Below are 14612 nucleotides of genomic sequence, written 5' to 3'. Positions count from 1 at the left end.
AAAAATTTTTTTTAGTTTTAGATGGACACAGTATCTCTTGAAGGGAGGGAGAAGAAGGACTCCGAGGAAGGCATAAGGGAGGGAGGGAGGGAGTGTTCTTATTCTTTATTTCTATAAGGAAGGTTCCCTTTCTTTCCTTTTTTTTCTTTATTTGAGTGCAGGGGGTTCTGTTCTTTGGTTGATGTGGTCGGTCTTCTTGGAATTCTATCATTCCTTCCTCCTCCTTCCTTCCTCATCCTTCCTTCCTTCCTTCCTTCTTCCTCATTCCCTTCCTCCCTCCCTCCCTCCCTCCTCCCTCTCCTCCTCCCTCCCTCCCTCCTCTTCCTTCTTCCTTCCTTCCTTCTTTCTTTCTTTCTTTCTTTCTTTCTTTCTTTCTTTCTTTCTTTCTTTCTTTCTTTCATGTGGTGCTGAAGACCGAACCCAGTGCCTCACAGTGCTAAGCAAGCGCTCTACTGCTGAGCTACAACCCCATGCCCCCGCCATCCCTTTTAATTTTTATTTTGACACAAAATATCACTAAATTTCCCAGGCAGACTGGGCATAGTAACTTAGCAAGCAATTTAGCAAGACCCTGTCTCAAAGTAAAATAAAAATAAAAATAAAAATAAGAAGTGTTCAGTGGTTAATTGTCCCTGGCTCCATCCCTGGTACAGGAAAAAAAAAATCCCAGGCAGGCTTCAAACATGTGATTCTTAATAGGATAGGACTATTCTATTAGGTACAATGTACACATTATTAATACCAGCCTCTTGAGTCACTAGGATTACAGGCATGTGCCACTGCACCTGCTCACAATCTTCTTTTGAGAGTAAGGCTATCAAGTTTATTGTTTAGACGGTGTTCCTCTTTCTCTCTCTAGCTACTTTCTATACTTTTTCTCTTTAAATTTTCAACAGCTTTTCTATTATTAATGCCCAGTTTTGCTTTATTTTGGTCTTACTTACAGTTTTTAAAGCTTCTTACATATGTGGATTGGTATATTTTATTAGTTTGAGACAAAATATAGCACTCTGCCTTTGAATATTGCTTTTACCTAATATTTTCTCTCTTCTGTGACTCAAAGTACATGTATGTTAAATGTTTCAACATACCCTTTATGTCTTTTATCACCCATTACAGTTTTTAAATCACCTGTCTTTTTTGTTACATGGCATATATATATATTATTCTGAGTCTTTTTTCACATCAGTAATTTTCTCTTCTTTTTAGTTCAGTCTATTTGCAAAATCATCAACTGAATTCTTAATTTCAATTGTGACTTTTTCAGTTTTAGAATTAATTTTCTTTTAAAGATACATTACAGGATTTTTTGGTGGAGCTCTTTAATTATTATGCATTTAATTCAAAACACTACTCATGGTTATTTGTGATCTGTTACATCATTTTAATAATGGAATCATCTGTGTGTCTCTTTCTATCATTTGTTTTTTTCATGATCATCTTTCTTGTTATGCCTAATAGTTTTGAATTTAGTTTAAATATTGTGAATGAAAAGTTGTAGTTGTTCTGGATGATGTTATCTTCTTCCTCAGCAGAATAATGAACTTCTAGTTATCTACTAGTTGTGTATTTAGGGTATTTATGAGAAAGCTTGACTTGAAATAAGTACTCTACTTCCTTTTTGTTGGATACTATGCAATTTGGCTTTACAACTCTTTTCAACATCTTATTTTTGTCTCTTTAAATTCATTTTTCCATTCTTTTTTATAGACCAATTTAAAATAAACAGCAGGCTCAGGATTTGTAACTTATTTGAAAATCTGTTTCTTTCTTCCTCATTACTGAATCAAAAGAACCACGATTATTGAAGCCTTTTCCCTTTGATTACCTGGGATATTGAATAATTGCACAAGAAACTTTCCTTCCCCCAAGTTTCTACTTACCTTACCGAGCATTTTTAAACTGAATGTAACCCAAGAGAACATCATTCCCCTCAATTTAATGATAAATCAACTGTAACCACAAGGTTTAAAAAGACTTACCTGAGATTACATGCCTAGATTTAGATGTCTCTTTGTCTAAGTGCCTCTAGTTTTGAAAGACAAATACTAGTGATAATTCAAAACATGATTATAACAATATATGTAAAGATAAATCAAATATCAAGAATCTTGTTTTCCCCTGAATTATCTATATAACAGCACAAAGACAAACATGTGACTCATTCTTTTCCTCACTGAATATATTTTGAAGTACTCAATATTTACCACACTATTCTATTAAGTACAATGCAAACATTATTAATACCATATTTTCAGTTTTATGTCTTAATACTTGATATTTACTTTTCCAAAGGTATAACTTTCTACAATAACTTATGTTATAGCCTTGTCATTTCATATCAATTACTGCTCTATAGTAGAAAGTGAGTAACTGCCAGGTATGTTGATGCTCAGCAGCTCAGGAGGCTGAGGCAGGAGGGTGGCAAGTTCAAAGCCAGCCTCAACAACTTAGCAAGGCCCTTAGTGGGACCCTGTCTCAAAATAAAAAATAAAATAAAAAATGGACTGGGAATGTGGCTTGGTGGTTAAGCATCCCTGGGTTCAATCATTGGTACCAAAGGGGGAAAAAAACCAAAAATTAAAATTAAAGATATGAGTGATATCTTCTGATGTTTTTTGAAAAAAAAAAAACTTATCATTTTCTTTTTTCCTTCCATTGTATATTAAAATATTTTAAAATTATCATGAATAATGTTCAATAAGTAGTATTAAAAATTGATCAGGGTTTTTATTAATCATTCTTTTGTCATTATGACACATACATGAGATAATCAACTTACTAGGTTTATTAGATTTATGGCTTCAGAAGTTCCAGTCCATGATTAGTTGGCCCCTTCATTTTTAGGCCTGTGGTGAGGCAGGTCTTCATTGGTAGGAGTCTATAGCATTCACCTCTGGCCAAGAAGTAAAAGAGAAAAAGAGGAGGGAACCAGGGTCCCAGAATCCCTTTCAAAGGCATGTCCCCATTGAACCCCATCTCTTAAAGACTCTTAAATCTTCCCATTAGACCCCATCTCTTAAAGACTCTTCACCCCTCCAAAAGTGTCACCCTGGGGAGAAAGCCTTTGCCTCATGGACCTCTGGGGGACATTAAGATAGGAACTATAATAGTATTTAAGTTATCTGAATGTTAAGGGAAAGTCATGATAATAGGGATAGGAATAATCTTACAAAATATAAAGGCAATGATAAACACATTTTCAAAGATTATATCCAAAACATATTCTGTGACATTATTTTATTACTTTACAAGATTGACCTCTGGAAATCAAGTAATTTTCAACTGACTGCATTTTCTGGTAATTTCTTATTTTTTCCAAGCTATATTTTATTTTATTAACTCCTTGGTACTGAGAATTATATGGTTTAAATGTAAAAGTATGCCAAAGCATAATTATGGTTCTCTTAATTCCCCTTGTCCTCACAGGTAAGGAACATTTTGTAATGTTTAATGAAAACTATGGAATATATATATATATATATATATATATATATATGCAGAATATAACTATTTCAAAAGAAATGTTGGTGACATTTTCTTTTGGCTATATTTATTAAGTGAAGTGGATTATATTAACTAAGTAAAGTTCAAATGTAAGTCCATGCAGCAGAACAGTTGAGGGAATAATGAAACTAATACAGAAGTAGGCTGTTTAATAAAGTGGGTATTCTTTTCAACATGATTACTTTACTGTAACCTACACATTTGGCAGAGAATATTAGGATTTTGACTTATTAAGTAAATACAAGACATGTGATTACTCCTATTACATGAGTAATAGCAACTTGGAGAAATGCCTGTCTAGATGCTTCTAATTTGAAAACAGTGTCAAGATGCTTACAAAAATTGTTTTACTATACTTTGGCTTCTAGAAAATTGAAAATTATATATTACAGTTTTTGAGTCAACACGAAAAGTAAATGATGTTATAGAAAACTTAAAGAACTAAGTTTTCATTAATTTGGAAACTAGACTTCCAAAAAGTAACTGAAAAAGAATGTCATGAAATAGTTTAGTTATTTTTAAAATAACATCAATAAAAATTCAGGACTAAACATTACAAATTAGAATAAAAATTTGTTTAACGAATAACACAGTGGTAGTATATATCCTTTAAAATGATATAGAAAAAATTTAAATAAGATAAATCTAAGTAAAGAGAGACAAGTAAAAATTTTATGAAAAGTTATTATGCCATGCCTGGTGGCACATGCCTGTAATCTCTGCAACAGAGGAAGCTAAGGCAGGAGGATTGCAAGTTTGAGGCCAGCCTGGGCAATTTAGCAAGACCCTATCTCAAAATAAAACACAAAAAAATAAAAAGAGCTGGGGATGTGTCTCAGTGGTTATGGACCCCTGGGTTCAATTCCCAGTATCAAAAATAAAAATACCTGGTGCTGCCACATCATGTACACCACAAAAATGAGAAGTTTTACTCCATGTATGTATGATATGTCAAAATACAGTCTACTATCATGTGTAACTAAAAAAATAAAATAAAAATTTTTAAAAGATCAGAAGCATTTAATAATCTTTGATAATCTCAAAAGTTTTATGTATTTTTACAATTATATAGTAATATTAAATAAATAGTTAATACCAAAAATAATACCAGGTATTGGTAAAATATTTTATCAGTTTGGGAATATACAAACTCTTAACTAAATAAAATAGAACATTGCAAATTACTTTAGTAGGGATTGGTGTCATGACTTCAGAAGTGATTTTGTAATATTTTAGTGATGTGCTTATGTTGATTCATTTCAATTTAGGTTTTAATATTTTGTCTAGGTAAAAGGGATATACAGTCATAGAAAACATGTCACTGAAATTGGGTAATATTTGATAAATGTTTGGCAAATATAAGGTAAATAAAGCAAAACAGGATAAAATACTTACCCTTTCATCCACATGATGTCGCTGGACACTGACAATTTTTTTTCTCCTTCTTCCAACATCTAAAGCGTACGGTGAGTACATTTTTAACAGGAAGGATAAAGACCTTCCATCTGTGGCTCTGCTACAAAAGATCAAACAGGAGTGGGATTTTTAAAAAAGAAAAAGTAAATTTGGATTAAATTTCCATAAGATATTTTGTGGCGATGCGCTAGAGATTGGAGAAGTGCAAGGAGATCGCGAGAGTGAGATGCTATATTTCCAGAGAGGAAGCCCGGGATCCTGGCGCCTGCTGCTCTCACTGCTGCTTCTCCTAGCATGCAAGACCGGGAGCGGCCAGCTCCATTACTCGGTCCCGGAGGAGGCCAAACACGGCACCTTCGTGGGCCGCATCGCCCAGGATCTGGGGCTGGAGCTGGCAGAACTGGTTCCTCGACTGTTTCGGGTGGCGTCCAAGGACCACCGGGACCTTCTGGAGGTAAATCTGCAGAATGGCATTTTGTTTGTGAATTCTCGGATCGACCGGGAGGAGCTGTGCGGGCGCAACACCGAGTGTAACATCCACCTGGAGGTGATTGTGGACGGACCGCTGCAGGTTTTCCATGTGGAGGTGGAGGTGAGGGACATTAATGACAACCCACCTAGGTTCTCTCGATCAAAACAAAGATTAAATATTTTAGAGTCAAGAATGCCAGATTCGCGGTTTCCGGTAGAGGGCGCATCTGATTTGGATATAGGAGTAAATGCAGACTTGAGATACAAGATAAATCCTAATGAATATTTTGACTTGGATGTTAAAAGAAATGAAGAAGAAACAAAGGTTTTAGAACTAGTTTTGAAGAAATCCTTAGATAGAGAAGAAGTACAAGAGCATCATTTATTACTAGTTGCAATTGATGGAGGAAAACCTGAATTAACAGGTACAGTTCAGTTATTGATCAATGTATTGGATGCGAATGATAACGCCCCAGAATTTGATAAATCCATTTACAACGTGAAAATGTTGGAAAATACATCGAGTGAGACTTTGGTTATTAAACTGAACGCCTCAGATGCAGATGAGGGTAGCAATAAGGAAATAACTTATTTCTTCAGTAATCTTGTTTCTGATGATGTAAAATCTAAATTTTCAATCAATTCTGATAGTGGTGAAATAAAAGTTAAGGGAGAACTGGATTACGAAGACTGTAACTTGTATGAAATTAATATTGATGCTGTAGATAGAAGTACATTCCCATTAACAGGACACTGCAAAGTAATAGTGAAACTCCTTGATGTGAATGATAATCCCCCTGAAATGGCCGTAACCTCCCTCTTTCTGCCTATCAAAGAGGACGCTCCCTTAGGTAGTGTTATCGCCCTGATCAGCGTGTCTGACCGTGACTCTGGAGCCAACGGACAGGTGACCTGTTCCCTGACGCCTCATGTCCCCTTCAAGCTGATATCCACTTTCAAGAACTACTACTCGCTGGTGCTGGATAGCGCCTTGGACCGCGAGACCACATCTGACTATGAGTTGGTGGTGACTGCAAGGGACGGGGGCTCGCCTTCGCTGTGGGCCAGTGCCAGCTTGTTGGTGGAGGTGGCGGATGTGAACGACAACGCGCCAGTGTTCGCGCAGCCCGAGTACACGGTGTTCGTGAAGGAGAACAACCCGCCAGGCTGCCACATCTTCACGGTGTCGGCACGTGACGCGGACGCGCAGGAGAACGCGCTGGTGTCCTACTCTCTGGTGGAGCGGCGTGTGGGCGAACGTGCGCTGTCGAGCTACGTGTCGGTGCACGCGGAGAGCGGCAAGGTGTATGCACTGCAGCCTCTGGACCACGAGGAGTTGGAGCTGCTGCAATTCCAGGTGAACGCGCGCGACGCCGGTGTGCCGCCCCTGGGCAGCAATGTGACTCTGCAAGTATTCGTGCTGGATGAGAATGACAACGCGCCAGCTCTGCTGGGACCTTGGAAACAAGGAGCAGGGGGCACTGTTAGCGAGCTGGTGCCACGGTCAGTTGGTGTGGGCCACGTGGTGGCGAAGGTGCGGGCGGTGGACGCTGACTCGGGGTACAATGCGTGGTTGTCCTATGAGCTCTTGCCTTTGGTGGGTGTCGCGCGCAGCCCATTCCGGGTAGGGCAGTACACTGGTGAGATCAGCACGACGCACTCCCTGGAAGAGGCAGACGCGCCACGCCAGAGTCTGCTGGTGCTGGTGAAGGACCACGGAGAGCCGGCGCTGACTACCACGGCCACAGTGCTGGTGTCTCTGGTGGAGAGCGGCCAGGCGCCAAAGTCCTACTCTCGGATGTCTGTGGGCGCTGGGAGCCAGAAGGCGGTGCTGGCGGATGTCAACGTGTACCTGATCATAGCCATCTGTGCGGTATCCAGCCTGTTGGTGCTTACGCTGTTGCTGTACGCAGCTTTTCGCTGCTCCGCGGCGCCCAACGAGGGCTCATGCAAGCCTGGGAAGCCCATGCTGGTGTGCTCCAGTGCGGTGGGGAGCTGGTCTTACTCACAACAGAGGAGGCAGAGGGTGTGCTCTGGCGAAGGCCCGCCCAAGACCGACCTCATGGCCTTCAGCCCCAGCCTACCTCAGGGTCCTAACTCTACAGACAACGTGAGTCTTATTCACCCTATTCGTCCTTCCAAATTCTTTAACATTACACATTTCTTGTTTTCTTCCATAATTTCTTTAGTTTTTGAAAAGTATGGGTTTTGTAAATTAATAATTGTTAGAGTGGCTTCTTATATTTCTTATATTCATACTAATTTATACTTAAAATTATATTATTTAAAAATTCTAGCTAATTGGAGATGTCTTTGCACTAATATGACTTACAGTTAGGATCTTATTTTTCATGTGATTTTTTATTAAAATGATAACCAATTGTCTTATTTCCATGTTGTAAAATATTTTAAAACTTTTTTGAGTTTAAACACTTTAATTTTTAGTCTCTGGGGAAATATCGTAAGACAAGTATTTTAGAGTTATTTATTCCAGTATCTCATTTTATGACTATACAGAAGTGCTTTTAAACCAGTCCATCAAATATACTTTTTTCCTTTATGTTGAATTGGAATTACTTTTTTACTATGCTATAAAAATTTAATTTTCTTTTGTCAGTCAGATTTGTGCAGTATTTCTTTCAACTCTAAACAGTTGACTTTGGATACTCACTATGAATTTGTATGTATAATTTAAAAGTTTAGAGTTAATATCTTCATTGTATTGGTTTACTGAATAGGAGATGCATGTATTATCATCTAAAATTCTAGTAATACAAAACAGTATCATTGTAATTTTCCTTCCACCTTCATCACAAAGCTACTTAATATTCCTTATATTCCTTTTTGAACACTTCAAACATTTCTATTTCTTGGTTATCCTTATACAGAATTTTAATTTAATTACCCCCTTAAAAATGTAACATTAGTATCAATTTTAGTCTTCCTTGGGCTGGGGCTTTAGCTCAGTGGTAAAGAGCTTGCCCAACATGCATAAGGTCCTGGGTTCAATCCCCAGCGCAGCAAAAAAAAAAAAAAAAAAAAAATCTTGCTTTTTCTCCACTTAAAAAGGTGTCTTTGTGACCATTACTTAGTACACAAGGATATTTATCATTCTTTTATCTAGATCTATACTGTTCCATTGTGTTTATATATCATAATTTAATTTTTCCCAAAGCTTAATATTGACATTTAGTGGAACAATTATACCTGAAACTTATATATTTATCAATTTATATTGGTGAGAAATGATAGTGATCTCTTTCAGTTGCAAAAATCCTAATATAAGTAGCTAAAAATCTGTGCTACTTGTTGCTTTTCATTTTCAGACTAATAATAAAAATAAATGTGTTATAATACAAACTCCTCTTGAGTTTGTTGTGTGCAAATAGAGTTGTTTACACAAAGCTGTACCTTGGAGTTTGCCACACACAACAATTCTCTTCATATCAAATAATGAGAAATGTTTCTCCACTTTTTTGTTATTGTTTGATTTTTTTTTTGCAAAACTGTGGGTTTAACAGGAATTATTACATGCTTCATGTGAAGAAATGTTAGTTTCCTCTTTTTATTGCATTGCAGATTTCTTTTATTCTCACTTGCATTTAATTTTATAAATACCCTTCTACCACACTAGTTAGATATTTCTAATATTTGAGATACTTTGGGGAAATCTTAGAAATTGAGAATGGGTTCTTGCCACCGTTAACAACTACCAACATTTAAAACATTGTTAGTTTTGAAATAACCCTTTAGCTTATGTTATCATTATAACATTTTTCTTTGGCAGGGGAAGAAGTTGCTTGTTTATAGAAAGATTGACTGCTGACATTTTTATTCACATAATCTCCTACTAGAATGAAGTATTTGAATAAACAAAATAAAGACAAAGTGTAAGCTGTTTGTCAGTAGGTCAGTATTTTTCTTTTCCATATTAATTTATTTTACATAATGGAGTTCAGTTATAGTTTATAATTTTCTACCTGGAACCAAAAACATTATTAAGAGTGTCCCAATCATTGCATTATTAAGTTTTGGAGAATTGCTAAGAATTACAATGGAAAGAAAGTAAGATACTTAAGTTGATTTTTATCAATAGAAATTTAGTGTAGAAAGTACAATTTACTTAGGTCAAAGTATATGAAAAACATTGTCTATTAGAGAAAACCTTTGATCAGAAAACTTCAGATCAATGTATTTTTGTGAAGACTTATCTTCACCTAAGCAAAGGAACCTTTCCTTTTGGGGGTTGTTATGGATTAGCAAATGAACTCCTTGTTTGTTCAAAATAACTGCAATAGGAAATTTGTTAAAAAGACTGCAAAATGGATCACATTAATTACTTTAACAATTCTTTTATGGAAGGAAGAACTTTATATTACACTTGTGAGACAATGTATGTAAGAATTATGGATAAAGGTAGGGATGGTCATTTGTCATTTGCAAAGTTTTGTTGGTGACTAATTTTCTTTGAAGAAGGAATTAAACACTTTCACTTGATGACATTAAAATGAATTAATGGTGAAGGTAATATTTGGGCTTTATTTTAATATATGACAACATTTTTACAGTAATGATAGAGGTATTACCTCGCCTTGAGCAAAGTCTGTATTGACGAAGAGGAAATGCAAGTGTTCTATACTGTCTGCAAAATACAATTCATATTGGAAAATAATTAAAAGTAACTCTTGAAATATTGGCTTATGATCACAACAGAAGTGAGTCTCATGTCTTGGAATTTCTATGTTAAGTAAAAGTCAATGAAAAGTTGTACTTCATTTACATAGAAATGGTGTATGTGAAAGTCAGGTGGACTGTGGGCAGATTTGAATAAGTCTGGTAAAGGGAAAGAAGTAATAATAAATTACTATGGATGACATACATAACGTTTATGCCATTAAAACAAAATATGGGGTCACGGATACAGCTCAGTGGTAGAGTGCTTGCCTTTCTTGCAGAAGGTCCTGGGTTCAATGCCTAAATACTACAAAAAAGGTGAATTATCAATTAATTTATTTGGTATTGTAAATTGAACCCAGGGATGCTTTACCACTCACTGAGTTACAGTCTCAGCCCTATTTAATTTTTTTTAAAAATTTAAAACCAGGTCTTGCTAAGTTTCTTAGGTACTCTCTGAGTTCTGAGGTTGACTTTGAACTTGCAATCCTCTGGCCTCAGCCTCCCAAGTCACTGGAATTACAGTTGTACATCACCATGTTCAGCATGTGCATTTTGAAGATTTGAATTTGGGGTTATTAATGATTAGTCATGCTCCCACATTAAACAGATTGTATTCTAGGAGTCAGCATGTATTGGTAAAAGTGACAATCAGAAACAGAAGGGAAGATGAAGATGTGGGCTTGGGAATACCCTAGAAAGATCTCATGAAGCATGGAAGATGATGAGAACATTTAAAGGATATACCAGGAAGTTGAGGTTCAGAGAAAAGGATGAGGTCATTCAGGAACAATTAAAGAATCAGGAGTAGGAAAGCATGATGGGTAAAATTTGCACTAGAATTTGAGGTAGTAAAATATATGGAAGGAAAATATTTTAAGTGGGAGGAGTAATATAACCTGCACATAAATTAAATGTCATAAAGAATGTTCACTAAAACTCCACCTTCTGTGGAAGAACCTTAAGAGTATATGGTATTTATTGCATAAAGAAAGAATGGACATCAATGATCTATGAAGTTTTAAAAATTTAGACAAAATCGAGTAATTTTAAATTGTTATTTCCCTAGAGCAACATATATACATATATTCGTATGTATATATTAATATTACTGTGTTTTGTGACAGTCATACATGGGCAAATTTCTTATCCATCCACACTTCTAACTTTCCAAGACTAGTTGGCAGAAAATTTGAATTTTCTAAACTGGTTGACACAAATGTTTAAAATCTTGGGAGGAATTTGTATATCTATGAATAGAGACTATTCTCTAATAATAGAAGTCAGACAAGATGACACCGACTTTGGGAATAGTAAAGACAAGGATTTACTATCAAAGTAAGATAAAGAAGTATATATAAATATAATATATACATATATATATACTGGCATTCTTTGATATTATTTATCTGTGTATATTGTATACATCTATGTCTACATATACACACGAATTATCAAAGAATGGTAGTATAATTCATTGAGTGAATTCATTTCTTACTCTTTGGAACCGCATGATGTCGCTGTCTACCACGAAGTTACAAGCGGCCAATATACAAAACCAGTTCGTCCTATTACACTTTTACATGACTGCTGAATGATGGCGGACTCAGAAGAATTGAATTAATAGACTTGGAAACGTTCAGTATTTCATCTTTATGCCCAGAAAATATCTTCTAATGGAATTAACACAAGAAGTATTTGACATGGATTTTACCACTGAAGGCAGACTGGGAACGCGATGTCTGCTGCTCTCCTTTATTCTCCTCATAGCCTGGGAGGTGGGGAGCGGTCAGCTCCACTACTCGGTCCCGGAGGAGACCAAACACGGCACCTTCGTGGGCCGCATCGCACAGGACCTGGGACTGGAGTTGGTGGAGCTGGTGCCCCGTCTGTTCCGAGTGGCATCCAAGAGCTCTGGAGACCTTCTGGAGGTAAATCTGCAGAATGGCATTTTGTTTGTGAATTCTCGGATCGACCGGGAGGAGCTGTGCGGGCGGAGCGCGGAGTGTAGCATCCACTTAGAGGTGATCGTGGACAGACCGCTGCAGGTATTTCATGTAGAGGTGGAGGTGAAGGACATTAACGACAACCCCCCAGTGTTCCCAATAAAGGAACAAAGAGTGCTCATTTATGAATCTAGGCTGCCAGATTCGCTGTTTCCACTGGAGGGCGCATCAGATGCAGATGTTGGATCAAATTCTAACTTAAATTATAAACTCAGTTCTAGCGAATACTTTGCATTAGATGTGAAAACAAACAGCGATGAGAATAAACAAATTGGACTCATATTGAGAAAATCCTTGGACAGAGAGGATGCTCCTGAACATAATTTACTCCTGATAGCCACCGATGGAGGTAAACCTGAGCTCACAGGCTCTGTTCAACTGCTGGTCACCGTGCTGGATGTGAATGATAATGCTCCTAATTTTGAAAGGTCTGAATATGAAGTGAGACTATTGGAAAACTCAGTCAGAGGAACTACAGTTGTGAGACTGAATGCTTCTGATCGGGATGAAGGAACAAATGGGGCAATTTCATACTCTTTTAATAGTCTTGTTCCACCCATGGTTACTGACCAGTTTAGTTTAGATGCAAACACTGGAGAAATAACAATTCAAGGGAACTTGGATTTTGAACAAGTAAATGTATACAAACTCCGCATTGACGCGACAGACAAAGGCCATCCTCCAATGGTGGGCCATTGCACCGTTTTAGTGAGAGTTTTGGATGAAAATGATAATGTTCCTCAGATTGCAATGACGTCCTTATCATTGCCTGTCCAGGAGGACGCTCAGTTCGGTACCGTCATTGCCCTGATCAGCGTGTCAGATCGTGACTCTGGAGCCAACGGAGAGGTGACCTGTTCCCTTACGCCTCATGTCCCCTTCAAGCTGATATCCACTTTCAAGAACTACTACTCGCTGGTGCTGGATAGCGCCTTGGACCGCGAGACCACATCTGACTATGAGTTGATGGTGACTGCAAGGGACGGGGGCTCGCCTTCGCTGTGGGCCAGTGCCAGCTTGTTGGTGGAGGTGGCGGATGTGAACGACAACGCGCCAGTGTTCGCGCAGCCCGAGTACACGGTGTTCGTGAAGGAGAACAACCCGCCAGGCTGCCACATCTTCACGGTGTCGGCACGTGACGCGGACGCGCAGGAGAACGCGCTGGTGTCCTACTCTCTGGTGGAGCGGCGTGTGGGCGAACGTGCGCTGTCGAGCTACGTGTCGGTGCACGCGGAGAGCGGCAAGGTGTATGCACTGCAGCCTCTGGACCACGAGGAGTTGGAGCTGCTGCAATTCCAGGTGAACGCGCGCGACGCCGGTGTGCCGCCCCTGGGCAGCAATGTGACTCTGCAAGTATTCGTGCTGGATGAGAATGACAACGCGCCAGCTCTGCTGGGACCTTGGAAACAAGGAGCAGGGGGCACTGTTAGCGAGCTGGTGCCACGGTCAGTTGGTGTGGGCCACGTGGTGGCGAAGGTGCGGGCGGTGGACGCTGACTCAGGGTACAATGCGTGGCTCTCTTATGAGCTTCTGCAGGCTGCAAGTGTCGTGAGCAGCCCATTCCGGGTAGGGCTGTACACTGGTGAGATCAGCACCACTCGCACCCTGGATGAGATGGACACGCCACGCCAGGGGCTACTGGTGTTGGTGAAGGACCATGGCGAGCCCACTCTGACTGCCACAGCCACAATATTGGTGTCTCTGGTGGAGAGCGGCCAGGCACCAAAGGCCTCCTCTTTGACGTCGGTTGGCGTCACGAGCCAAGAGGCATTGCTGGTGGATGTCAACGTGTACCTGATTATCGCCATTTGCGCTGTGTCGAGCCTGTTAGTGCTCACACTGCTGCTGTACACAGCACTGAGGTGCACAGCTACACCCACCAAGGGCATGTGCATTTCTGGGAAACCCACACTAATGTGTTCCAGTGCTGTGGAGAGCTGGTCTTACTCTCAGCAGAGGAGGCAGAGGATGTGTTCTGGAGAAGGCCCGCCCAAGACCGACCTCATGGCCTTCAGCCCCAGTCTTCCACCTTGTCCAGTTGGGGCGAACATAGGTGACAATCATGATTTAAATGAAGATCATAATTCCAGAGTAAGTCTAAAATTTTCACAATTAATGTCTAATATGTGTTTATTTTAAATTTATAATTATTTTCTGAATGTCTAGGTTATATATTTTTATTCTTAAAATTTTTTTATTAACTTTACTATTTTTTATCTTTTGTTTTATTGTTTTCTCATTATAATCTCATTGCTTTGTTTTTAATTTTAATGGAGTGTGGAATTAGATATTTACCACATTGTACATTTTGTGATTTTTTTTTTCTCAAATTCAAAATTGTATTTGATGTGTCCTTTTCTATCCCATTTTTTTGTGGTTGATTTCCTAGGATTTTTACTTCTTTGCATTTGAATTCAGGAAAGTTTTGTTAGTGTGCTTTATTTTTTATTTATTTATTTTGTGGTGCTGGGAATCGAACCCATGGCCTTATGCTTGCAAGGCAAGCATTTTACTGGCTATCTCCCCAGCCCCAGTGTG

The 14612-nt window shown here is 38.6% G+C and overlaps 1 protein-coding gene across 1 annotated transcript in view; it reads left to right on the top strand.

Moving 5' to 3' along the window:
• The window catches only part of LOC306664320 (uncharacterized protein), a 241121-nt gene that overhangs the window by 12846 nt on the left and 213663 nt on the right, over window positions 1–14612 (top strand). Inside the window, exons 2-3 of the mRNA XM_079145153.1 lie at window positions 5093–7504; window positions 11712–14165. Of these exons, the coding sequence (XP_079001279.1) occupies window positions 5093–7504; window positions 11712–14165 (4866 nt within the window). The remainder of the gene's footprint in view (window positions 1–5092; window positions 7505–11711; window positions 14166–14612) is intronic.

This window comes from Sciurus vulgaris (assembly GCF_902686455.1).
Source record: "Sciurus vulgaris genome assembly, chromosome: 6".
NCBI lineage: Eukaryota > Metazoa > Chordata > Mammalia > Rodentia > Sciuridae > Sciurus > Sciurus vulgaris.
This window is presented reverse-complemented; position numbering and strand designations above follow the sequence as displayed.